The sequence below is a fragment of the Pan troglodytes genome, chromosome 20, assembly GCF_028858775.2.
Source record: "Pan troglodytes isolate AG18354 chromosome 20, NHGRI_mPanTro3-v2.0_pri, whole genome shotgun sequence".
Classification (NCBI taxonomy): Eukaryota; Metazoa; Chordata; class Mammalia; order Primates; family Hominidae; genus Pan; species Pan troglodytes.
In genome coordinates, this window is record NC_072418.2 from 59,040,946 (window position 1) to 59,067,498 (window position 26,553).

The following is a 26,553-nucleotide window of genomic DNA, read 5'->3' on the forward strand; positions in this document are numbered from 1 at the left end:
CCCGTGCTCACCCGAGGGCAGCCAGAACTCCAGCTGTAAGACACCAGCTGAAGCTTTCCTGTTGGCACCACTCCCTCCTCAGAAGCGGAATGTCTTTATTTCGTTATCTGAACAGCTCTGAGGCTGCCTGAGCTGTCGCTGCCCGGTCCCACACCCCTCACCCTCTCAACATCGGGAACTCCATCTGGGGTCATCAGGAGAAAAGGCCCCAGGAGGCAGGTTAGGAAGCGCCAGTCAGCCTAGAGCCATGGGTCTCACCCTCCTGAGATCTTCAGGAGCCCCGGCCTCAGCCTGCAGGAGGCTGCATGCCACCCACCAGCCCCCAGCTCCACGGCCCAGGCAGATGTCTCGGCCCCTTTTTCCCCAGCACCCAGACCTCATGGGGTTTTGTGCAAATCCAACAAGGTAACCACCTAAGGGGGCTGCACTGACTGCAGGCACACAGGACGCGATTATGAAGTGCCGGCCATTATTCCTACCAGTATTAGCTCAGAGGATCTGAACACACCTCCCAGAAATACTCAAATACAGAAAAAAATCACAAAATTTCTAAGGTTTCAAAAACGCCCCAGGTCAATCTAATCTAACCAGAAAGAACACTGGCTTTGTGGCTTTTCCAATCTCACATGCAGTTCTTCACCGTGCTACACATGGGAAACGCCGTGCTGTGAACTTCACGCCCACCACAGGCCACGCCTCGCGTCTCCACTGCGGGCCTCAGCCCGGCAGGCAGTAGGATGGACTGCGTGGACGGCGGCCAGCATGTAAATGAAACGGAATGGAGGCAGGAGGAGGAAACACCCGCACGTGCTGCTAGCACAGGAAGAACTGTTCTGTGGAACTTTTATTTTGGTCTCCTATAAATCCGTACGTTTCTTTTTATCTGGCTGTGTTCCTGCGTGCAGGCACGGCGCGAGGGATCAACTACCCCCGGCCCTGACGGCAAAGGCGCTGCAGAGCCAGTTTACTAAAATGAAGGAAGCCGAGACCCCAGGGACAAAGCCACCTGGCCCAGGGGACACACAGCACCCTGCTGTGCCACGTCTCTCAGGGGCCTTCTGGTCATCAGGAGGGGCAACCCTACTGGAGTGACCTCCAGTAAGAGATGGGGTGGGGAGGTTCAAACCTTTGGAATTTCGGGAGGCTTGGGGGAGAAGAGGCATGGAGACTTTTGTTCAGACAACCTCATGCTGAAGCCCGGCCTGCTAAGCCCAGCAAGGGCACCCCCGGTCAGCACCCGAGGCCCCACCCCCTGACCCAGGTCTCCAGGGACACTGAGGCAAAGCCATGGGCCTGGGTGAAGGAGCCTCGGGCCCATACAGCTCCATGGAAGAACATGTGCCAGGAGTTCCGGGCACACTGCTCTCCCCACAACAGCCACAGAAAGCTTTCCAACCACCCAAGCCTCCCTGGGGACACCTCTGAACAGGGGACATGGCCGGGAGCTACCCACAGTCCAACTCCTTTCCTCTTCACAAGAAGGTCCCAAGTGTGGGCTGCCTGGGATTCCTCTGGATCGTGGGGACCCACCTGCCCTGGCCAGTGAGGCCTGCCTGGGAGCTTCAGAACCCATTCTCCTCTCACACTCCTCAGAAGGAGAGGACCAAAGACAGGCAACCCCATGCTGCAGGGTGATGCCGCCCAGGTAATACGGCCGCAGGGTGATATGGCCACCGGGTGATTACGGCCGCAAGGTGATGCCGCCCGGGTGATTACGGCCGCAGGGTGATACAGCCGCAGGGTGATACAGCCGCAGGGTGATGCCACCAGGGTGATATGGCCGCCGGGTGATGGAGCCTAGGTGATACAGCCACCAGGTGATTACGGCCGCAGGGTGATGCCGCCCGGGTGATTACGGCCGCAAGGTGATGCCGCCCGGGTGATTACGGCCGCAGGGTGATACAGCCGCAGGGTGATACAGCCGCAGGGTGATGCCACCAGGGTGATATGGCCGCCGGGTGATGGAGCCTAGGTGATACAGCCGCCAGGTGATTACGGCCGCAGGGTGATGCCGCCCGGGTGATTACAGCCGCAGGGTGATACGGCCGCAGGGTGATGCCGCCAGGGTGATACGGCCGCCGGGTGATGGAGCCTAGGTGATATGGCCACCGGGTGATTACGGCCGCAGGGTGATGCCGCCCGGGTGATTACGGCCGCAGGGTGATACGGCCACAGGGTGACACGGCCGCAGGGTGATATGGCCACCCGGGTGATAACGGCCGCAGGGTGATGGAGCCTAGGTGATAAGGCGGCGCCAGAGAGAAGTGGCACAGCAGGACACTGCCGGAGCTTCCTGGGGACCCACCACCTGGGGCTGAGGCACTGCCTCGGTGTGGCCAGGACGTCACAGCGAGGGGCCCAGAGACAAGCGGCTCTCAGGAGAGAGGCCACCCTGGATCTGTCCCGCCTGCAGGCCGGCTGCCCGAGAACATATCAAGTCCTTCTGGGCTAGGCCACTGCTGTCCGGGTTCCCTGTAATCAGCAGCTGAGAGCGTCCCCACTGCCCAGTGGCTTCCCAGGGCCCTCGAGCCACACTGCCACATCCCCTGCAGGGCAGCCCAAAGCCCCTTCCTCTGTGAACGAAGCCTTGCCTGGCCCCCGAGACGGGACCCTCTGGTTGAACAGTCTGCACCCTGAGCGACCTGGTGCCCCAGGGAGTGATCTCCAGGAAGCTGAAGGACAGGCACGCAGGGGAGGGGACATGGGGACGTTTCTGCTGAGACAGCATTTCATGGAGCAGAGAGCTGGCGGAAGAGGACAGAAAGGGGGAGTCACACCAGGTGCAGTGGCTCACGCCTGTAATCCCAACACTGGGAGGCCGAGGCGGGCAGATCACCTGAAGTCAGGAGTTCAAGACCATCCTGGCCAACACGGTGAAACCCAGTCTCTACCAAAAATACAAAAATCAGCCAGGCATGGTGGCGGGTGCCTGTAATCCCAGCTATTTGGGAGGCTGAGGCAGGAGAATCGCTTGAACCCAGGAGGTGGAAGTTGCAGTGAGCCGAGATCGCACCACTGCACTCCAGCCTGGGAGACAGAGTGAGGCTCCGTCTCAAAAAAAAAAAAAAAAAAAAAGAAAAGAGAGAGAGAGAAAGGACGAGTCACACAACACCCTCTGGGGAAAAAAACTGCAGCAGGGCCACGCAGGCTGGGGGCCGTGTCAGGGGCCCAAGACCAGCTGGGAGGCAGACGGGGAGACAGTGTGTAGGGCTGGGAGGCTGGACAGGCGGCGGATTCTCGCTCCCGTCAAGCCAGGACACCTTCACAGGGTTCTGAGCACGGCGCCGGGATCTCGCCTCCTCCCCAAGAGGCTCAGGAGGGGACAAGGATAGGGACAGAGGTCGCGGGAAGGCCAGCGCGCCATGACTGTGTGTAAGGCCACAGGGCTGGGGCCGTGGTGGGAAGAAGTGACCATACTCAGGATGTATTCCCAGAGCAGGTGCCGGGACACACGGAAGTCAGGAGCTGAGGAAGGGTCCGGGGTGAGGGCCCGCTGGTCCACGGCATCTACCCCAAGGCCTCTCTGTGCTGAGTGCCTGCAGCCTGGCTCGGGTGGCACCCTCCCTCTTTGGCACTCCAACCAGCATCTCCTGCCTCCAACACAGGACATGGACACCCTGCCCCATGCCCCAGCACTGCAGGGCTGGGGTTGGCAAGTGCTCAGGCTGGACACCTCCTGCTGCTGGTTCTCTCTGCCTCCTTCTCAACCTTCCCTAGGCCACTGCTCACATGCAGGATGGTGAAAGTTGCCTCCTCCCTGTCTGAGGACCCCACAAGGTAGGCTGAGGGCCTGGACGCTAATTCCGCAGAAGAGGCTGGGGCCAGGTGGGCTGCGAGCCCTGCTGGTTCCCTTTTCTCTGCCTGGCGGGCATGCTCCCCTGCCCCTCCAGGGTATGCTCCTCTCCAGATGCCTGCCCCATGGGCCCCCATATCCCTCAGCAATAGGCTAGAGGAAAAGGGACCACACACGCCATGGCCAGGCCAACACCCGCCACCCCACCCCCGCCTACGATGTCTGTCACTGTCACATAGGAGGAATGCACGTAAGTGGGACCCCACATGCTATGGCCAGGCCAACCCCCGCCACTCCACCCCCACCTACGATGTCTGTCACTGTCACATAGGAGGGACGCACGTAAGCGGGACCCCACATGCTATGGCCAGGCCAACCCCCGCCACTCCACCCCCACCTACGATGTCTGTCACTGTCACATAGGAGGGACGCACGTAAGCGGGACTCCACATGCTATGGCCAGGCCAACCCCCGCCACTCCACCCCCACCTACGATGTCTGTCACTGTCACATAGGAGGGACGCACGTAAGCGGGACTCCACATGCTATGGCCAGGCCAACCCCCGCCACTCCACCCCCGCCTACGATGTCTGTCACTGTCACATAGGAGGGACGCACGTAAGCGGGACTCCACATGCTATGGCCAGGCCAACCCCCGCCACTCCACCCCCGCCTACGATGTCTGTCACTGTCACATAGGAGGGACGCACGTAAGCGGGACTCCACATGCTATGGCCAGGCCAACCCCCGCCACTCCACCCCCGCCTACGATGTCTGTCACTGTCACATAGGAGGGACGCACGTAAGCGGGACTCCACATGCTATGGCCAGGCCAACCCCCGCCACTCCACCCCCGCCTACGATGTCTGTCACTGTCACATAGGAGGGACGCAGGTAGGCGGGACTCCACACGCCATGGCCAGGCCAACCCCCGCCTACGATGTCTGTCACTGTCACATAGTGGGGACGCATGTAGGCGGGACCCCACATGGGAGTTACGCGAACGCCGGACGCCAGAGCAGCTTGGGAGCGTGCGCAGCCCATCCTTGACAGCCGAGCAAGGGCGTCACGCGGGGGTGATGCTCCAGAGGCGGCGCCAAGCGCAGGCCCTCCCCGGAGCCAGCTGCCTGGTGGGGGACAGGACTCCCACAGACGCAGGGCCAGGGCTGGGCAGGGCAGCGGGCTGGACAAGGGGACCTGACACCTACCTTCTACAAAGAGAGTGAGTGTATGAGTGACTTGTAAAATTAAAGATGAACTTACTCAAAGACAAGCATTTTGGAGACAACGAAGTATTTTAAAAAGGACCGGGTGCTAGATTAGATGATGTTCCTAAAAAATGACATTTTGTTAGATGAGATCAGCTTCCTGTAGGGCTTTTTCTTTTTTTAAAGGAGTCCTTACATGTTGGAGAATTTACAGACAAAATGACGTGATGGATATTTTCTCTAAAACGCTGTGGAAAGAGAACCATAGTGGGCAGAAAGGGACCAGCAGTGCCGCGAATCGCTGGCGCAGGAAGAGGGATTCATCACACTGCGTCCACACACTTGAGATTTCCACAGAATTAATTTTCGAAAAGGTTCAAAGGCCAAGGATGTATGCCAGGGAGAAGGCAGGGGCAGCCCTCGAGGGCTGTGGCGGTGCGGGATGGCAACCACCCACTGAGACGCGGGGCAGCCAGGGGCCGAGGTGTGGGCCCCCTGGGCATGCGGTCCTGGCAACGCACTCAAAACCCCCATCATAGTTTCTACCCCGGGACCAAGGCTGCCACAGCCCCGCCCACAGGGAGCTTCTGTTCATGCTCCATCCACAGATCTCAGAAATCACTCAAAAAGGGGCTGAGGTGCTTTACAAAATCAATCCCAAACTTCACCCCGGTCTTTGTATGGGACGACTCAGCTATGCCAGCCTGAGCTGGCAAGCTCTGCCGGCCTTTCTGCATCAAGTGTGCCCACGCATTTCCGTGTGGACTGTGGCTGCGTGGTATCTGTGAGGCCCGCAGCCTGCAAGATGAACCGTATTTCCTCTCTGGCTCTCTGCAGAAAAGGTCTGCTGAGCCCGGGCCAGCGTGGGGCCAGCATGGGGCCAGCGTGGGCCTGGGACCTGGGGCCTGACATGCAGACACAGCAAGGAGAGAAGCCGCCGCACCTTATTCCTCAGGTCTGAGGCAGGGAGGCGGCCTCCGTGGAGGGGAGGGAGGCCATGAGGTGTCAGGGGCCACAGCGGGGTCACCAGGGGGCCTTCGCAAGCAAACCTGGGCCCCACGTAGCCCACAAATGAGTTTTGCTCAACCCCAATAATGCTTTATTAAACAAACAAAACACATTGCCAATGTCCAAAAAGTGAAGGATTTCACATAAAAACCCAAACTGACAACTTTCCCTGAAAAGTCCGCGTCAGCCTGCGGGTTCCCTGCACTCCTGGGCCACCCCTGGTCTAAGGAGTTTCCTGCCAGGGAGGGCCACAGGCCCGCCTGGAATAGCAGAGGGTCCAGGATGTGGAGGCGGGGCTGTGGGGAGAGGAAGGGGGCACCCTCAACAGACGGGGGTGCTGCCCAGGCTGGAGGGGCAAGGACAGAGGAAGTCAGGCAGAGAAGGTGGCCCCCAGGGGTCCCCAAGATCATCCAGCAGAAAGGAAACTTGGAGCCACAACACTAGCCCTCCCTCTACAGCCAGGAGTGCAAGGCCCAGGGCGGGAGGGGAGGCCAGGGTCGGGTGGTCCCAGGGCCTCAAGAGGGGAAAACAGGGAAGGGGGGTTTCCTCCCACCCAGAGGCAAAGGAAGCCAGGGTCAGGTGGGAGGCAGCGGGGTCAGCTGGGAAGGCCTCTGGCCGCTCACCTGGGTTCTCGTGACTGGCCATCTGCTGGTCCTCAGAATCCAGCGGCCCCGGAGACCAGGCTTCTTCCCGCAGCTCCATGTCTGGGTCCCTGTTAGAAGGGGATGAGACAGAAGGACAGAGTTTATGGGGTGCCAGGCTGCACCGAGGGCCCTGCAGGGAGGCAGCCTGCAGACCCCGGCGTGGCAAGCACAGCGCCCGGCAGACAAGGCACACAGCACCTACCCCAGGACACCGAGAACTGGCCTGGAGCTAGCCTGGCCGCTCCCCACTGCAGGGGCCAGCCAAGGCCTCACACAGCCGCAGGAAGGACTCAAGGACCCTCAAGGGCTACAACCACTGCCAGTTCCCATCCCAGCCCCACCACTCCCCAGCTGGACCTGGGGCAAGCAACCCCACCTCGCGCCTCCTCGCGCCTCAGCTTCCTCACTGGCAAGATGGAGAACATGTTACTGTCAAGCGTACACAAGACAGTGTACGTGTGGTGCTCATGCCAAACAGGGACTGGAGTTCCCACACCCCTGGCAGATACTTACCCATCACAGCAGAAACAGGGCAACAGGCGCCTAAGGGTCTCTGCACACGACACTCCCAACCCGTGCCACGCACCGTGAGGGTCTCACCGACCCGTGCCACACACCGGGAGGGTCCCTACACACGCCGCCGACCCGTGCCACGCACCGGGAGGGTCCCTACGCACGCCGCCGACCCGTGCCACGCACCGGGAGGGTCCCTACGCATGCCGCCGACCCATGCCACACACCGGGAGGGTCCCTACGCACGCCGACCCGTGCCACGCACCGGGAGGGTCCCTACGCACGACACCACCGACCCGTGCCACACACTGGGAGGGTCCCTACGCACGACACCACCGACCCGTGCCACGCACCGGGAGGGTCCCTACGCACGCCGCCGACCCGTGCCACGCACCGGGAGGGTCCCTACGCACGACACCACCGACCCGTGCCACACACCGGGAGGGTCCCTACGCACGCCGCCGACCCGTGCCACGCACCGGGAGGGTCCCTACGCACGCCGCCGACCCGTGCCACGCACCGGGAGGGTCCCTACGCACGACACCACCGACCCGTGCCACACACCGGGAGGGTCCCTACGCACGCCGCCGACCCGTGCCACGCACCGGGAGGGTCCCTACGCACGCCGCCGACCCGTGCCACACACCGGGAGGGTCCCTACGCACGCCGACCCGTGCCACACACAGTGAGGGTCTCTACACACGCCACTGACCCGTGCCACGCACCAGGAAGGTCTCTACGCACACCACCCACCCGTGCCACGTACCATGAGGGTCTCTACACATGACACCACCAACCTGTGCCATGCACCAAGAGGATCTCTACACACACCACCAACCCGTGACTGTGAAAGTCTCTACGCACACCAACACCAACCTGTGCCATGCACTGTGAGGGTTCTCTACGCACACCACCAAGCGGTGCCACGCACACACACAGCTAAAGTGGAGAGCAGAGCCTTTGCCACGTGCCCGAGTTGTTGAAGGGTTCATACCCGGATCTCTCTTTTAAAACAGGCTCCCTGGCTGGATGCGGTGGCTCCCACCTGTAATCCCAGCACTTTGAGAGGCCAAAGCAGGTGGATCAGTGGAGGTCTGGAGTTCGAGACCAGCCTGGCCAACATGGCGAAACCCCATCTCTACCAAAACACAAAAATTAGCCAGGCCTGGTGGCAGGGGCCTGTAATCCCAGCTACTCAGGAGGCTAAGGCAGGAGAATTGCTGAAACCCAGGAGGCAGAGGTTGCAGTGAGAAGAGATCACACTCCAGCCTGGGCGACAGAGCAAGACTCTGTCTCAAAAATTAAATTTAAAATAAAATAAAATAAATAAATAATAAAAAAATAAAATGAAACAGGCTCTGAGGCAGCCCTCCCAGCCCTTCTCCCACCCTCCTGCAGGCGCGGCTGGAACCTGAACCCTCGCACAGATCAGGGAAGGGCAGGGCCGCCAGGTGGAGCTGTGGCAAACGTGCCCTCCCAACTTTCCACATGCTGGGGTTTCATAAACCAGGAGCGCCTCAACGAAACTCCACGGGGCGGACACAGGGCTGCCAACTTCGACAGCCAAATAAGGGCAATTTAAAAAAACCTCCTGCCGGTCTGAGTGCAGCGGTGTTTACAACTAACTGCCAGTTACGGATCTCTTTGTTCCTTCTCCACGCCAACTGCTTCACTTGACTAGCCTTAGAACAAAAAAACCTCCTACCTCCCACGGTAGAGATTTGGGGCTTGGCTCCCCGAATCCCCCGGCACCTGCAGGAGGCAGGGGCTGTAACCACCCAGCTTCTCGGGGCAAGCCTCCAGCAGGAGCCACGAGAAACCTGCCCGAGGAGGCACAGCCTCCCACTGCCGGGCCAGGGCTCCAGGGCTCACACCCCAGGGCCCACACTTCTTTATTAAAACAGCTTCATTAAGATGTGATCCCCTCACCACAACATTCCCCCATGTAAAGTGTACGATGCAATGATACTTAGTGTATTCAGTTTTGCAACCCTCACCACAATCAACTTTAAAACAACTCCAAAAAGCCCGCGCGCCCACGGCAGTCACCGCGCATTCCCCCGGCCGCGCCCACGGCAGTCACCGCGCATTCCGCCCTCCGCGCCACGGCAGTCACCGCGCATTCCCCCCTCCGCGCCCACGGCAGTCACCGCGCATTCCCCCGCCGCGCCCTGCAGCCTCTGAACTCCTTTCCGTCCCTCTGGACTTGCTGCCGTGTGCTCTGCACAGGAGAGGGACAGCATCTGCTCCTGCGTGTCTGACTCTTCACACAGCATGGTGCTGCGGCGTGCCGGCGTGTCGCTCCTCTCTCGGGCTGAACCCCACTCCACTGTACGGCGGCCACAGTGGTCCATGCACCCACCCATCGCTGGCGGACAACTGTGGGCTGCTTCCACAGCGGGCATTGTGAATACTCCAGCTTCAACGCCGCGTCCATCCATTTATTTCTGTGGACGTTCGCGTTCATCTCTCTGGGAAGGAGAAGCCTGCGCAGGCCCTAGCCCCCCAGCGAGTCTTCAATTCTGTGTCTTATCAGAGTTGCCTACTGAGGTGGAGGCGGGCACAACGCTCGACCAACCATTAGCAAAGCCCATGCTCCGGCCGTCTGGCCCCAGTTCCTGGTGTGACCTCACTCCCAGGTGGGTAGGACTCCTGGTGAGACACAGCGCCCCCCCCCCCACCCCCCCGCCGCCCCACCTCGTTCCCCAACCTCAACACCGGAAGAGAAAACCCAGGCGAGGCCCTCTTGGGCTGAATGCACTCGGCTCTGAGGAAACCTCCTCCGGCATCCAGGACCTCATTCCAGGCCGGGGTCTGCAGACCAGCACGTGGGAACGGCGGCATCCATCACCTCATTCCAGGCTGGGGTCTGCAGACCAGCACGTGGGAACGGCGGCATCCAGCACCTCATTCCAGACTGGGGTCTGCAGACCAGCACGTGGGAATGTTCGCATCCAGCACCTCATTCCAGACTGGGGTCTGCAGACCAGCACGTGGGAATGTTCGCATCCAGCACCTCATTCCAGGCCGAGGTCTGCAGACCAGCAGGTAGGAACGGTGGCATCCGGCACCTCATTCCAGGCTGTGGTCTGCAGACCAGCACGTGGGAACGGCGGCATCCAGCACCTCATTCCAGGCTGTGGTCTGCAGACCAGCACGTGGGAACGGCGGCATCCAGCACCTCATTCCAGACTGGGGTCTGCAGACCAGCACGTGGGAATGTTCGCATCCAGCACCTCATTCCAGGCTGGGGTCTGCAGACCAGCACGTGGGAACGGCGGCATCCAGCACCTCATTCCAGGCCGAGGTCTGCAGACCAGCAGGTAGGAACGGTGGCATCCGGCACCTCATTCCAGGCTGTGGTCTGCAGACCAGCACGTGGGAACGGTGGCATCCGGCACCTCATTCCAGGCTGTGGTCTGCAGACCAGCACGTGGGAACGGTGGCATCCGGCACCTCATTCCAGACTGGGGTCTGCAGACCAGCACGTGGGAACGGTGGCATCCGGCACCTCATTCCAGGCTGTGGTCTGCAGACCAGCACGTGGGAACGGCGGCATCCGGCACACCTCATTCCAGACTGGGGTCTGCAGACCAGCACGTGGGAACGGCGGCATCCGGCACCTCATTCCAGACTGGGGTCTGCAGACCAGCACGTGGGAAAGGCGGCATCCGGCACCTCATTCCAGACTGGGGTCTGCAGACCAGCACGTGGGAACGGCGGCATCCGGCACCTCATTCCAGACTGGGGTCTGCAGACCAGCACGTGGGAATGTTCGCATCCAGCACCTCATTCCAGACTGGGGTCTGCAGACCAGCACGTGGGAACGGCGGCATCCAGCACCTCATTCCAGACTGGGGTCTGCAGACCAGCACGTGGGAATGTTCACATCCAGCACCTCATTCCAGACTGGGGTCTGCAGACCAGCACGTGGGAACGGCGGCATCCAGCACCTCATTCCAGGCTGGGGTCTGCAGACCAGCACGTGGGAATGTTCGCATCCAGCACCTCATTCCAGCCTGGGGTCTGCAGACCAGCACGTGGGAACGGCGGCATCCAGCACCTCATTCCAGGCTGTGGTCTGCAGACCAGCACGTGGGAACAGCGGCATCCAGCACCTCATTCCAGACTGTGGTCTGCAGACCAGCACGTGGGAACGGCGGCATCCAGCACCTCATTCCAGGCGGGAGTCTGCAGACCAGCACGCGGAACAGTGGGGCTTCCACCTGAGCACCACACACCTCCTTGGCGCAACCCCTCTGAACCGATTTTCCCAAGTCCCTCAAGTGACAAGAAGCTCACCACTATCCAGGTACAGAACGGAGCCAGCCCCACTGCAGGGTGCTGTCAACCTGCCCTCAGGAAGGGCCTGAGAGTCTGAGAACTCGGGACGTGCCTGTTTAAATAAATTCATGTGCACAGATATGCCATGTGGGTCACTGGGCAGCCCCTGGCCACCCCACCCCACGGTTCCAGGCACTGCTCTAAACGGCTGACGAACTGTGAGTAGATTGGGGTCCATGATAACCCTCTGGGTAGGTCTGACTGCTGTCCCCATTATGCAGATGAGGAAACAGAAGCCCAAGGTCTCTCCGTGGGGAAGGGGAGAAGGGAAAGGCTGGAGGAGTACAGAAACTGTTCACACACAGACCATCAGGCCCCAAGTCTATGCCCAGTACCACCCACCACTACGCTCGCCTCAGAAACTGTGTTCAAATCCCACGTGGGAACATGAAGGCCGCGCTCTCCAGGGTCCTCATTTACTGAGCACCTGCGAGGACCAGCAGACATGGGGTCACCAGAAGACATAAGGGTCACCAGGAGGGACAAGGGTCACTGGGAGAAACGAGGGTTACTGGGAGACATGGGGTCACCGGGAGACACGGGGTCACTGGGAGAAACGAGTCACCAGGAGACATGGGGTCACAGGGAGGGACAAGGGTCACCAGGAGAGAGGGTCACCAGGAGGGCCGAGGTCCTGCCCCCAAGGCTCACAGACAGCAGGAAGGAACCACACGGGGAGGGGGGTCTAGGGGGAGAAAGTGACGGGCAGCTCTGTTGGGGAGGCTGGGGTGCGCCCTCAGAAAGAAGGCACCACAGGAGCATTCCCTGGATGGGCAGCGTGGAGGGGAGGGGGCAGGCAGCAGCTTGAAGGCCAGGCATGCTGGGGGCTGCAGGAGAGGCCGCTCGAAGGCCGGGCATGCTGGGGGCTGCGGGAGAGGCCACTCAAAGGCCAGGCATGCTGGGGACTGCGGGAGAGGCCGCTCGAAGGCCGGGCATGCTGGGGGCTGCAGGAGAGGCCGCTCAAAGGCCGGGCATGCTGGGGGCTGCGGGAGAGGCCGCTCGAAGGCCGGGCATGCTGGGGGCTGCGGGAGAGGCCGCTCGAAGGCCGGGCATGCTGGGGGCTGCGGGAGAGGCCGCTCGAAGGCCGGGCATGCTGGGGGCTGCGGGAGAGGCCGCTCGAAGGCCGGGCATGCTGGGGGCTGCGGGAGAGGCCGCTCGAAGGCCGGGCATGCTGGGGGCTGCGGGAGAGGCCGCTCGAAGGCCGGGCATGCTGGGGGCTGCGGGAGAGGCCGCTCGAAGGCCGGGCATGCTGGGGGCTGCGGGAGAGGCCGCTCGAAGGCCGGGCATGCTGGGGGCTGCGGGAGAGGCCGCTCGAAGGCCAGGCATGCTGGGGGCTGTGGGAGGGGCTGCAGGTGTGTGGGGCAGTTCCTGCCGGGAGGACTGCGAGTCACCTGAAGCGCAGGGGACCCTTAGAGGTGGGCACTGTTCTGACGCTTGTCTTATGGATGCGGAACATGAGGCCGGCAGGGCGAGACCCTCGGGTCCCCTGCAACACGTGAAGGGCAGCACTGGCGGCAGCAGCCAGGAGCAGTGTCTGTGCCAGGCACAGAGCCACAGGGACTCCCAGGAGACTCTCTCAGCTCCAGAAGCGGGAGGCACTGAAGGCAGCCCTGCCAGGAGCCGCCGCTCCCCACTCTCTCCACCCAGCCCCTGCCCAGTGCTCCCTCCACCTCGCCCCTGCCCAGCACTCCCTGGCTCCCTCCACCCCGCCCCTGCCCAGCGCTCCCAGCTCCCACCACTCAGCCCCTGCCCAGAGCTCCCCGGCTCCCTCCACCCCGCCCCTGCCCAGCACTCCCTGGCTCCCTCCACCCAACCCCTGCCCAGAGCTCCCCAGCTCCCTCCACCCTGCCCCTGCCCAGAGCTCTCCTCCAGTCCTCCCAGCTGCCTCCTCTGGACTCCAGGTGAGGGCCACCTCCTCAGGGTCCCCACTTGCTCCATCCGCCTGCCTTTCTCTTCCTAACGCCTGCTACTCTGCCACTCTCCGTGTCTCTGCTTAGCTGGCCTGTCCTCCCGGCATCCTGTCATGTCAGCGCCCGCTCTGACACCCATGTGGTCCCTAGCACCCAGGGCAGCGCCAGGCACAGCTGGGTGAGCACACAAACAGGTAGGTCTGGACAAAGCACAGGCTTAAGACCAGACACAGCAAATCCCAACACTCAGCCCCTCACCGGACCTGTCTCAGGAAGAGGTGAGACCCACGCGGAAGGACAGGCAGACCTCCCCTCGGACAGACCCCCGTGGGCTCCGGGTGCCTCGGATGGAAGAGTTCAGGCTAAACTGCCATGAACATGCTTGCAGCCCGACCAGGCTAGCTCTACCTCTCCAGAGGCTACCGACAGGAAAGCCCAAATCTCAGGAAATGCTTCTTGCAGAGACAGCCTCCATCACAGTGAGGTTCCGAATGGGGAAACCGGGAGGAACCTATGAGACCCACGCCGGGGAGGTGGGTGGAGTCACCCCTCCTCCACGGGAGCAAGGGATCTGGCCAAGGAATGACGGCTGGCACCCCTCCCACGCCCAACATCAAGAGTGAGAGTGATCTCAACATTTTTCTTATGTTAATTTTCCTAATATTTTAATAACAGGTAATTACGTCTGTATTAAGGGAAAAAGCCTAAAGGGGTGTCTTGGACAGCGGCTGGGGCTACGTATCGGAACTGGTAGATGGCTGGGTGCTGGGGGCCAGCAGTGAAGGCGACGGCACAGAACAGGCCACCCCAGTGCAGCCCCAAAGGCACGGGGGCAGCAGCAGATGCGAGAAGGGTGCTCTAGCCTCCCCTTTCTTCCTGCAAGCAGATGAAACCCCACGTGAAACACGCCCTCCTCGTAGAGGAAGAGGACCTGCTCATCACCAGCACCGGGAGCTGAGGCTGAGAGACAGCTGCACACACCAACCCTTAGCTCCCTCAGCCTCCCCAAGGATTTTAGTTACTTCTTCACAGTTGCTATTCTTTGGCATAGAAGCCCTCAGGTCTAACTGCTTCAGGAGGCCTTCACTTTCTGAAGTCTCCCATGTACCTGTAAAAATAACATTCGTGGCCGTGCGCAGTGGCTCACACCTGTAATCCCAGCACACTGGGAGGCCGAGGCGGGTGGATCACGAGATCGAGACCATCCTGGCTAACACAGTGAAACCCCATCTCTACTAAAAATACAAAAATTAGCCGGGCATGGTGGCGGGCGCCTGTAGTCCCAGCTACTCGGGAGGCTGAGGCAGGAGAATGGTGGGAACCCGGGAGGCGGAGATTGCAGTGAACCAAGATCACGCCACTGCACTCCAGCCTGGGCGACAAAGTGAGACTCCGTCTCAAAAAAATAAAATAACATTCGTAAGCTTTTCTCCTGTTATTCTATGTCAACCTAATTCTCAGACTCTGCCAGAGACCCAAGGAGGGAAGCCACTGCACGCAGCCTAATGTTCAGGAATTACATAGTGGTGATGATTACACAACTTTGTGAATATATTTAAAACCAGTGAATTGTACATTTTAAAAAAGCAAATGTTGGCCGGGCACGGTGGCTCACGCCTGTAATCCCAACACTTTGGGAGGCCAAGGCAGGCGGATCACGAGGTCAGAAATTCAAGACCAGCCCGGCCAATATGGTGAAATCTTGTCTCTACTAATAATACAAAACTTAGCCAGGCATGGTGGCTAGTGCCTGTAGTCCCAGCTACTGGGGACGCTGAGGCAGGAGAATCGCTTGAACCCCGGAGGCAGAGGTTGCAGTGAGCTGAGATCACACGCCACTGCACTCCAGCCTGGGCAACAGAGCAAGACTCTGTCTCAAAAAAAAAAAAAAAAAGAAAGAAAAAGAAAAACGAAATGTTGTAATACATTAATTGCACCTCTATTAGAAAGTAAACAAACTTTTAACAGGCTTTCTAATTACAACACCCTAGACATTAAAAATGCGTAAGACTCAGCACTGTAGGAAAGGTTAAAAAAAAAAAAAAAGCACAAGAAAAAAAGGGAAGAGAGCAGTTTGCAACCAGGGGCTGAGGAGGTGGTGGGGGCTGCTCCTCACCTCCTCTTCTTGGCTGAAACCTGTTTGCCAAGTGGTGATAATGTACTTCCAGTGAAACTCTATCACATAACTCAATAAAAGCAGGGACTTCCCAGCTCAGAGCCTTCCCCTGGCCTCCACCTCGGGCCAGCTTCCTGCAGGGTGAAGGCCTTGACCAGGCTGTGGATGGGGGAGGCGGGAGAGTCTACCCTCCACACCCCTCCTCTCCACCGCACAGCAGCCTGCCCAGAGGCCAGCAGAGATCACCTCTCACTCAGCAGGGATCTGCCGCGAGCCAGGAGGCCTGCACTGCCCAGCTAGGCACAAGGCATGATTCCCGCTGTGGTGATAGTTGGGTAGGGGGGTAGTGAGGCAGCCTATAGAGGTGGAGGGGCTGACCCCGGGCGGGGAGCGCTGGGCCTCAAACTGCCCCCCAGATACTAATACCTTTTACATGTTTTCAATAGACAGCCATATACCTACATGAAAAGTAGCCTTGATTTCCCCTCCTTCCTAAAGCCTAAAATGTTTACTATGTGGCCCACTGCAGAGTCTGCTGACCCTGATGTAAATAAAGGAATGAGGGTGCCGGCGTTTGGGGTGCACACTTTCCAGGCCACAGCCAGGCCAAGGAGGCACAGCAGAGGGGCTGAGCACCTGGAATGGCGCCAGGAGGGAGGGGCAGGCAGGGACCTGGGGCAAGGCCTGGGCAGCTGGGAGGGAGGCCCAGCCTGGGGCTCCGTGCTCAGCAGCTGCTGCCCTGGAATTCCTGGTCACTTCACCTTTGACCCGTATTTTGTAAGTGGGGTCCAAGGGCACAAGGGCTCAGTGCTGGGGGCTCCTAGCCTGGGCTTGGGGGTCTCTGCACCCACCCGTGGGTGAAATGCCAAACACAAAACACCCTGGCCGACCCAGAGACCTCCAGGAAAGGAAGATGCTTTTTTCCTGCCTTTTAGCATAAGGGTCCACAAATTCCATAGCCAGAGGGGCCGGGGGCAGCAGAGGAGGGGTAAGGGGCGAGGGGCCAGAGCTCAGGGTCTGGTCGCTCTTCTAAGAGGGAGGTGGGAAGGAACTCCGCACCGTGGCGACCTGGGACAGGGCCCACACTGCTCTGCATCCCAACTTCCTCTCCGAGAAGAGGGAGGGGCCGACACCTACCAGGGAGATGTGAAACAACCAGCCTGGGTGACAGCACTGTGCCCCTGTGAGCAACAGGCAGCCGCGGTACCAGTCCTTGGCGTCATCACCTGCTCTGCCACCCGCAGAAATGGCTGAGCCTCAGCTGCCTCCTCTGCAAAGCAGGGACGGGAAGGGCAGGTGCCTTGCTGAGCTGTGTGGGGACTGAGTGGAGGCTTCTGAGGACTCATCAAGGTTAAGACGGGTGTTCACTCAATGCTCCCCAGTTCTCTTCTTCTCCCGTCCCTCCAGGCATGCTCTCAGCCCCTGCTGAAGCCTGTGTCCTAATCCATCAGGCCCTACCCCCAGGACCTCATGGCGGGGGTATGGGACCCTCACCCGCAGAGGTGAACGATGGGAGAGGCGGGGGCACCAGGAGCTGCAGGGGCCTGAGGCAGCTCCTGACCCAGCTCTCAGGGTCCAGGCCAGCTCCCTAGGAGAAGGCCCCCCACTTGCTCTCAAGAAAACCCTGGGCTATTCAAGGAATCTACCAGAAGGCTGGGAATTGCACATCTTCGGAAACGAGGGTCCCGGCCTCCCTTACCAGCCTCCGTTTCTCAGTCGGGGTCTCAGGCTCTCCCAGCCTCTGCAGGTGCTCACGCACCTGGCTCTGACCTCCGCTGCAGAGAGGAAGCACCTGGAGCACGGGCAGGGGTGCGTTCCCCTCGCCCCAGCCCTTGAGAGATCCAATTAGCACAAATGATTGTTATTATTGTTGTTATTAAGTCCCGCCCACCCCTCTGGAGGCCTGCCTGCCAATTATCCCCTTTCTTCTGCTGCCAATCTCACCTCCTCCTCCCCCGCACTCTCGGAAGCAACTCCTCCTGGCCCTCCGTGGCCCCCCCGCCCAGAAACTTCTCTGGCACCCACCTGCTTTCTTCCTCCCCCTAGTCTCTTATTCCTTCCCCTCTACTTGCAGCCTGGAGCAGCCACCTCCTTTCCTTCCCCCCAAGTCATCCTCTAACCACTGGGCTAACAAACACCCTCTCTGACTTTTCACCAAATCCTGTGGCTCCTTCTCAGCCTGACTCCACAACCTCTTTGGAGCCACCGTGCACCCCATGTGGCCCTGCCTTTGTGGGGCGGGGGAGGAGCTCTGGGGTGCCCAGACCAGCCGTCCCCCCCACCCCACCCCCTCCAGCACGGAGGGCTCTGGCCCTTTCCTCCCTCCCACCCTCTCTTCTCCCCATTCCCCTTCCCTTGGGGCTTTCGCTCCCTCCCACCACGATCCTGGCTCCCACCCTGCCTCTTGGAAGTGCCCTCCTCACACCACACACCAACTCATCTTCCTGAAGTCACTCAGTTCAAACAACCCAATTAGAACCCGGGCAAAGGATCCGAGAAAGCATTCCTCCAAAGAAAGACAAATATCAGATAGGCACATGCAAGGGTGTCCTCATGAGCCGTCTGGGAGAGGCAGACCAAACCCACAGGGAGGCAGCACCTCACACCCACTGCCGGCCTCAGAAAACAAGTGCTGGTGAGGACCAGGAGAAGTGGGGAGACCCCCATTGCTGGTGCGGCCGCCATGGGAAACACCTGGCAGTTAGTTCCTCAAAAGGTTAAGCCCAGAACTCCCATAAGAACCCGCAATTCCACTCCTTAGTATAGACCCGAGAGAAAACATGCGTCCGTCCACGCAAAAATCTGCACACGAATGTTCACAGAAGCATCAGGCATAACAGCCAAAATGTAGAGACAACCCAAATGTCCATATGGATGAACTAATTGTGGTCCATCCATGACCGTAATGGAACACGACCATAACCAGGTGTGAAGTTCAGCTGTGACAGGGATGACCCTCGAACACGGCACGCTTGGTAAAACAAGCCCGATGCAGAACAGCACGATTCTATTTATACGCCTGCCCACAAGAGGCACACCCCGGGAAAGAAAGCAGATCAGCACTTCCCAGGAACCGGGACGCAGGGACGCAGGGAGGGAGGGACTGGGACGCAGGGAGGCAGGGAGGGAGGGACTGCTGAAGATGCACGGCGTTTCTTTTGGGATGAAGAACGGGTTCTAAAATCGACTGTGGTGATGGCTGCGTAAATCAGTGAATACACTAAAAACCTTACTGAACTGTATATTATTTATTTATTTATTGAAACAGAGTCTCGCTTTCTCGCCCAGGCTGGAGTGCAATCGCACCATCTCGGCTCACTGCAACCTTCGCCTCCCGGGTTCAAGGGATTCTCCTGCCTCTGCCTCCCGAGTAGCTGGGACTACAAGCGCTGAACTGTGTACTTTAAAAGGGCAAATTGTACACTATGGGAATCATATAATAATAAAACTGTTCTCAACAAAAAGCAACTCAGTTCATCACCTCCTTGCCCAAACTGCTGCCACTGCACGTGCTGGCTGCCCCTCAATCCAAAATCCAAGTTCCTCCCCAGGCACCACAGGGTTCCATCTGGCTCCGGCACCTCTGCAAACCCCCTCCCTTCCAGCTGGCCCGGATCTCGCTGTGCAGTGTACTGCTCCTGACGCACCGACAGGCTCAGTCCTGGCCAGGCCCAGTCTTTCACCCTGAAGGACCGGCCCCACTCCTCCACTTGCCCCGGCCAGGCCTGGTTCTCTCTCTCTGAGGGGCCAGCCCCACTCCTCCACCTGCCCTGGCCAGGCCTGGTCTCTCTGTCTGAGGGGCCGGGCTCATTCCTCCACCTGCCCCGGCCAGGCCTGGTCTTTCTCTCTGAGGGGCCGGGCTCACTCCTCCACCTGCCTGGCTCAGTCTCACCTTTCAAGGGTCTGCTCAAATGTCAGCTTCTCCCTGAGGCCCACACCCCACCTTTCCCATGGCAGGGCTGACTTCCTGGCTGGTCAGCACCTTCTGTCACTATGTCACAAGCGTGGTGATATCACTTCTATTGCTATTTCCTTCCTGGGACTCTGCATCTGCTCCTGGGCACAATGCTCCCTGAGGGCAGGTGCCAGGGGTGTCCAGCACCTGCTGCCCTGGTGCCCATGGCTGCTTCCGGAACCAACACTGCTACCCGGCCCCGCCGCAGAGCCCTCTCCTGCTCGCCTTCCCACTCTGCTCTCAGCTCGAGAAGCCCAAGCGCCACCCCTCCACTCCCCCACCAGCTCTTTCACTGCCCTTTTCTGTGGCCACTTCCCTCCCTCACTCCTGGCCTGAAAGCCTCATTCTTGTTCCCTCCTGCACCTCCGCCTGGATCTGCAGGCTAGGTGGGGTGACATCTACCCGGCATCTTGCATGGGGCCCTCATTTCCTCAGCCCCGGGACATCTCTGTGACACCACGGAGATCCCAGGCCTGCCCTCCCTGAGGGTGGTGGGGAAAGCTCTACACACCCTTTCCTGTTCATTCTACAGTGACTGGTCTGCAGAGACCTTCCCTCTCGTCTGAGCCGGTTTTGGCAGGTCACATTCTCCTAGAGCACAGCCTGCACGACGTCCCTCCAGCGGGGTTCAGGACGCAGAGGGAAGCCGTTGTCCCTGGCCCCTCTCCCTCTCCTCTAGAGGCCGGCCGCGGCGCGTTGATTTCGCTGCTCTTTTTTTTTTTTTTTGAGATGGAGTCTCGCTGTGTCGCCCAGGCTGGAGTGTGGTGGCGCGATCTCGGCTCACTGCAAGCTCCGCCTCCCGGGTTCACGCCATTCTCCTGCCTCAGCCTCCCAAGTAGCTGGGACTACAGGCGCCCGCCACCACGCCCGGCTAATTTTTTGTATTTTCAGTAGAGACGGGGTTTCACCATGTTAGCCAGGATGGTCGCTGCTCTATTCTTTTCCAGCCACTTCACACCTGGACTCGCGCAGCAGCCTCCCAGTGGTTTCCCGCAGGCCTCCCACCCGCACCACCCACACCCTCCCCGTCAGAGCCGTCTTCCTCGGGGGCACCAGCACAGCCACAGCAGAGACAGCTCACGGCCCCAGCCACCACACTCAACTACTTTCCGAGAGGGCAAGAGAGAGGGACTTCATCTACTGTCAGGGTGCAGTGTGTTGTGGGGACAGCGGGGCACAGCCGGCAGGACTTGGTGCCTGCAGATCTTCAGATCCTTATGCGAAGCCTTCCGGGTCTTAGGGCAGCCGAGTAACTGAGAATTGTTTAAAAGACAAAACAGTCTTCAGGCCAAAAGCCCCACACACCTACAAAGTACACTATGGACTCTGGGTGATCATCAGGTGTCCGTGTAGGTTCATACATTGTCACAAAACGCGCTGCCCTGGAGTGGGAGTTGACAGTGGGGGGGCTGTGTCGGGCGAGGGTGCAGGCGGATATGGGAAATCTGTGCATCTTCCTCTCAATTTTGTTGCGAACCTAAAACTGCCCTAAAAAAAAAATAAAGCCCCTGGCCGGGCGCGGTGGCTCACACCTGTAATCCCAGCACTCTGGGAGGCCGAGGTGGGCGGATCACGAGGTCAGGAGATCGAGACCATCCTGGCTAACACGGTGAAACCCCATCTCTACTAAAAAAAACAAAAAATTAGCCAGGCGTGGTTGCGGGCGCCTGTAGTCCCAGCTACTGGGGAGGCTGAGGCAGGAGAATGGCGTAAACCCAGGAGGTGGAGCTTGCAGTGAGCCAAGATCATGCCACTGCACTCCAGCCTGGGCGACAGAGCGAGATTCTGTCTCAAAATAAATAAATAAATAAATAAAGCCCCTGGTCACCACTCAGGTGGCTGAGGAGGCAGGATCAATTAAGCCCAGGAGTTTGAGACCAGCCTGGGCAACACAGCAAGATCCTATCTCTTAAAATATATATATATATGAAATAAAACACTAAAAATAAAGCCTTTATATTAAAAAAAAAAAGACATACACACACACAAAACCACACCTACGGACCACCTTATATTCTGTGACCCCTCTGCTGGGCCAACAGGGCACGCTGGCCATTTTCCAGATGGTGTGGATTCTCCCCCCGGGCCTTTGCACAGTCCCTTCCTCCCACCTCACCTGCCCTCTCAGTATACATCTGCTTAGCCCATCTGCCACGGCTCAGCATCAACAGCACCTCCCCGAGGAAGCTTTCCCAGACTGCTCCCTTCCCTCAGCTCTATCCTCTCTTATCCAGCGACAAAAGATCACACTCATCAAGCACGGATTAAATCCCAGGTCCTGGGTGCAGGGTGCCCTAAGCACATAAGCTCTGATCCTGGGCCCCACAATCAGTGGGAGACAGTGCGAGGCCATGAGGCCAGCGCAGGGACAAGAGGACAGCCGCTCTGGGCAGGGCAGGGTGGGATCTGGCCTCCCAGGAACCAGCCACATGACCTGGGCAAGGCGCTTGGGCCACCCGTCACTCCTGATTAAATGAGACGATGTGTGTCAAGTGCTCACCCAAAAGCCGTGGAGACGCCCAGTAAACACGGCCTATCACTGTGGTCCCTGTTGTATAGACAAGGAAACTGAGGCTTCCACAAGCAGAGTGGCTAGTACAGTATCACAGAGCCACAGCGAGGCTTCCACAAGCGGAGTGGCTAGTACAATCTCACAGAGCCACAGCAAGGCTTCCACAAGCGGAGTGGCTAGTACAATATCACAGAGCCACAGCGAGGCTTCCACTAGTGGAGTGGCTGGAGCAATGTCACAGAGCCACAACGTAGGAGGCTGGAGCCACACCTGAGTCAGCCGGCTGCCAAAGACAGCTTGCTTCCTTCTAACTCTTGGACAACGGCATTTGTCCCCTTTAACGTCCACCATAGAGGATGGTCCTGTGTCCCACAGGGGGATCCGTGTCTTACTCACCTCTGCGACACCTACTATAGGTCCCCATCAGCCCCACAGTGCATCCAGCAGACTGTGCACTTGAGGGCGGGGCTATTTCCAGCAAAGACCCTGCACACAGCAGCCTCAGGAATCCATGGCTCTGACTGGCTGGACCCTGGGCTGAGGCAAGGACCACTTCTGATGCATCTCTGGGTCCCAGCATTAGCCACTGCAAGGCCTCGAAACAGGGGGGCCAGATGGGACCCCCATTTAGCACAAGAGAGACGTCCACACTCTGTGAGCCCAAAGGGAGAAGGTTCAGGCCACGGCAGAGACGGAACCAGGAAAACTTCACGAAGGACAGCCTCAAGTTGCCAGGTCCCTTGCAGGAACAGACAGGCCCGGGGCCGCCCCACCTGGGCTCAGAGCTTGGGCTGGTTTCTCTGCAGCTGTAAGGTGACAGCTCTGGGCTCCTGGGACGGGGCCACTGACACTGGTGGTGTTGCTGCTCGAACTCCACACCTGCCTTGCTCTCCCTGATGCTGGGTGAGTGAGGCCTCCTTGGGGGTTGCATGGATCTCAGCACTCAACTTCCGAGCCACTTGTGCTTCTCCCACTATGCTGGGGTTCCCCTGAACCAGCCAGCAGCCCTGCGTGTAGGAGTCCTCATGGACAGTACACCCCACTAGGCAGGGAGTCCAGCGTCTCCAAGCCAATGACTAACACCTAGAGGACTTCGGAACAGCCTTTGTCCCCCTAGACCCCAACCTGGGGGCAGAAGGGGGCGGTCATGATGGTCAAGGGTCTGGGCTCTGGAATCGCAGTAGACACAGGTTCTGAAGCTGCTGGGGGCCTTGGGCTAACAAGTGCCATCCAGAGCCTCCATCCCATACCCCTAAAATGGAGGTGACCACCTCCATCCCAGAGCCTTGAGAATTTAGGACAGTGAGGACCAGGCACTGGGCCAGGTTCCTGCAAAGTGTGCACCAGCAAGTGTTGTCAAATCTGCAGTTTCTCACACCACAGAGGCCCCGGCACCTGGCACAGTCCTCACTAGGCTGGAGGCCTCAGGATGCACCAGAGGACACATGAACGAGGTTTGGAAAGGCCTGTGAAACATGTCTGAGGATGGGTGTCCTGAGAGCTGTGTATGCCTAGTAACAAAAGACCTCCCAGGGCAGCCAGGCAGTTGCTGGTGGCCTGGAGCTGTGACCCCTGCCATGCCCTGCCCAGAGCCCATTGTCATCCTCCCTTAAGTACCAGGTTCCTGGTAGCCAATCCTTCCTCTCTATCTTTCAAGACACAATACCTCCCCTGCACCACACACCCCTCCCTCAAGGTCAGAGCTCCCGGGAGCACTCTGGCAAATCTCCCCACCCCTCTGCCCAGTGTGAATGGGTCTCAGCTGCTCTGGGACAGGGACTGTATGATTCCTGCCAGGCTGCCCAGCACGGAGCACCACTCTACCTTGTGCTTGCACAGAAGGGGCCTTGAGATCCCTCTCTTCACCCAGGCTGGGCCAGGCACCTCATCTGGGCCCTCACAGGACAGTGCTGTGCCAAGACCATGTGTGACCTCATGCCCAGCACAGGGCCTGGCCTGTGCAGCCGCCTGGATGGATTACATTTACTCAGAGAATTGTGAACTTGCTCTCGTTTTTAGACAACTGAAGGAAAATTGAACCTGGGAAAAGGGAAGTGACATGTCCAAGGTCACAGAAGTGGAAGAGACAGTGCCAAGGCCAAGGCCCAGGAAAGGGCCTGGCTCCAGAGCCCTTTCCATTTACTTTACACCCATCTGTTGAGGTCTGCTCTGGCTCTAAAATGAAAGCATTAAGAGCCTTCCCGCTGAGGTCAATACTATTATTACCACTCCCACTCTGTCCTGGTGGAAAGTAAGGCACTGAAGTTACTCGTCTAAGGCCACGAAGGTGAGTGGTGGGGCTGGGACTTGAACCCAGGCCTGCCCAGTCCCAGAGCTCTTGGGAAATACAACCCAGTGCCTGCACGCACTCTGGCAGTGCACCAGGGAGGGGCCAGGCCGGGTGCCCGGATGGATGGATAAGACGTGAGATAAGCAAGCAGGAATCTGATCTGGATGTTCTCTGAGGCCGTGCGTGGCCGGAGGACCACAGGGACTGCGCAGAGGCAGGCAGGTGAATGTCAGCAGCGTTTAGCCAAAGAGGCTTACAGTCTTCAGAGGAGCTAAGCCAGGATCAACGCAACTGTGCTTCCCGGCGCTGGGGTCAATCGGATCCCCAGATGGATTCTAAGCACTGCCCAACATGGGACCTGGGACCAGGAAACCGCAAAAAGCAGACCAAGTCATTCCTTCCCTAAAGCCCTGACCATCCCCCGGACTGGGCTGGGTCAAAATGCCTCCCTGGCTCCCACAGCCCCCAGACCTCTCGATCAGGGGTCTGGTCACCTTGGATGGCGACTCTGTCGCCGGGGTCTCAGTCTCTGCCTTCCACCCAGACTCCAAGCCCTTGTTCATCTCCCTGCTCCCTGTCTCTAGCGCCCGGCACAGGGCCTGGCACTGGAAAAACTTCTGCCTCCACTCACTCCTGCCTTCTGTGTCTGTGGGTCACTTTTCTGTGTGACTCTGCAGGTCCTAGAGCACTCATCCACATGAACTGGGGTCACCTCCCTGGACTGGGGGTCGGGGTGGGGTGTCAGGAGGGCGGGGCTCCACTCTGATCCACTCGGCACAGGGGAGGGAGGCCTCAGGAGTCGCCACCCGATCCAGTCCCCGCCTTCGCCCTGCCCCGTGGGCCACGCGGTGGCTGACCTTGGCCCAGTCACTTCCCCCCCTGGGGACGCGCTTCCTCCCCGCCTGCCGAGCAAGGACGAATGAATGGGCCTCCTGCCGGCCAGAATCCCCGTAATTACCCGCCTGATCAAAGGCCACGCGCAGCCCGCCCGGGGCAGCAACGGGACCCGGGCTGACTCGAAAAGGGGAAGGAAGGGCTGGGGGGGCCGAGGGCTGAGACCGTGCCCTCGGGGCCGCGGTATCCGGCCAGGCCAGCCCAGCCCGCGCGGCCCCTTCCCCCACCTGGGCCTCAACTTCCCCCCGAAGTCGCCACCACTTCCGGCCACGACCGGCGGAGTTGGAACTTCGGGGGGACGGACAGCGGCCCCACCCCCGACGGCCCGCAGCAGAGGTACCCCCACCGAGGCCCCCGCTCCTGCCCCCGCCACGCGCACGCGCGCGCCCCGGACCCGCGCACGCGCACCCCCCTCCAGCCCCGCTCGCCGCCCGCGGGCCGCCCGGGCACGCGTCCCCTCCCACAGCTCTTCGGCGCGCACGCGCACTCCCCCCGCCCGCGTCACCCCGGCCGCGCGCCCACTCACGCCCCCCCAGCAGCGCGCACGCGCGCCCGCCGCCCAGTCGCGCTCGCCCTCCAGTCTCCCCACCCACCCCCAGCCCAAGCCGAGCTTCCCGAAGCGCGCGCCCACCTGGCCCCCAGCGCACGGCCCCCGCCCCCGCCCCTCACCTCCTTGGTCCCGGGGCCGCCGCGCCGCACTCCTCCTCCTCTCTCCTGCCTCGCGGATGGTGGCAGCGGCGGCAGCGGCGACTCAGACCCTGGGGTCAGGGGGACGGGCGCCCAGGCCGGAAGTGACCTTCCCGGCCGCTTCCGCCCGCGCCGCTCCCCCCGTCTCCCTACTCCCTGCCCCCCGGGCCGCCACCCTGTCCTCGCCGCTCTAGGAAGGCGAGTCCGCTATCCCGGCCGCCGCCCCCAGCTCTATGGTGCCCGGCGGGCGCCTGAGGGAGCCACTTCCGGAAGTGTCTAGGACGCAGGTCCTCCGTCCATGCTCTATGGCGCCCCGCGCCGAGGGGCTTCGGCCCCGCCCCCTTCCCGGACAGGAGGTGCGGGCTGGGCCCGTTAGGCGGAGACTTCCGGGTGTCTAGGGCGGTGCCCCCCCCACAACCCGGGCTCCTCGCGCCTGCGCGGCCGGGTCCCCGGGCCCGCCGTGAGGAGGAGAGTGAAGTGGTGGAGAGGGACGCTCGTGCCACCCCGGGTCCTCCTACCGTCTCTATCATGGTAACCCCTTCTCTGCCGCGGCACCTCCCAGTGGCCCGAGTCCAGGTGCCTTAGTTACTGGACAGAGACCCCGGGTTCCTTAGTTACTGGACAGACAGTGCTGCGCTTCAGGTGCCATGGCCTCAGTTTCCTCCTTTCTGAAGTGATG

General features: G+C 60.2%; 1 protein-coding gene across 1 annotated transcript in view; it reads right to left on the reverse strand.

Moving 5' to 3' along the window:
- The window catches only part of ZNF787 (zinc finger protein 787), a 35,544-nt gene extending 9,317 nt beyond the window's left edge, over positions 1–26,227 (reverse strand). Inside the window, exons 1-2 of the mRNA XM_009436474.5 lie at positions 25,857–26,227; positions 6,633–6,721 (exon numbers count right to left, since the gene is read on the reverse strand). Coding sequence (XP_009434749.2) covers positions 6,633–6,711 — 79 coding nt within the window. The 5' untranslated portion in view covers positions 6,712–6,721; positions 25,857–26,227. The remainder of the gene's footprint in view (positions 1–6,632; positions 6,722–25,856) is intronic.
- Between the last annotated feature and the right edge of the window lie 326 nt (positions 26,228–26,553).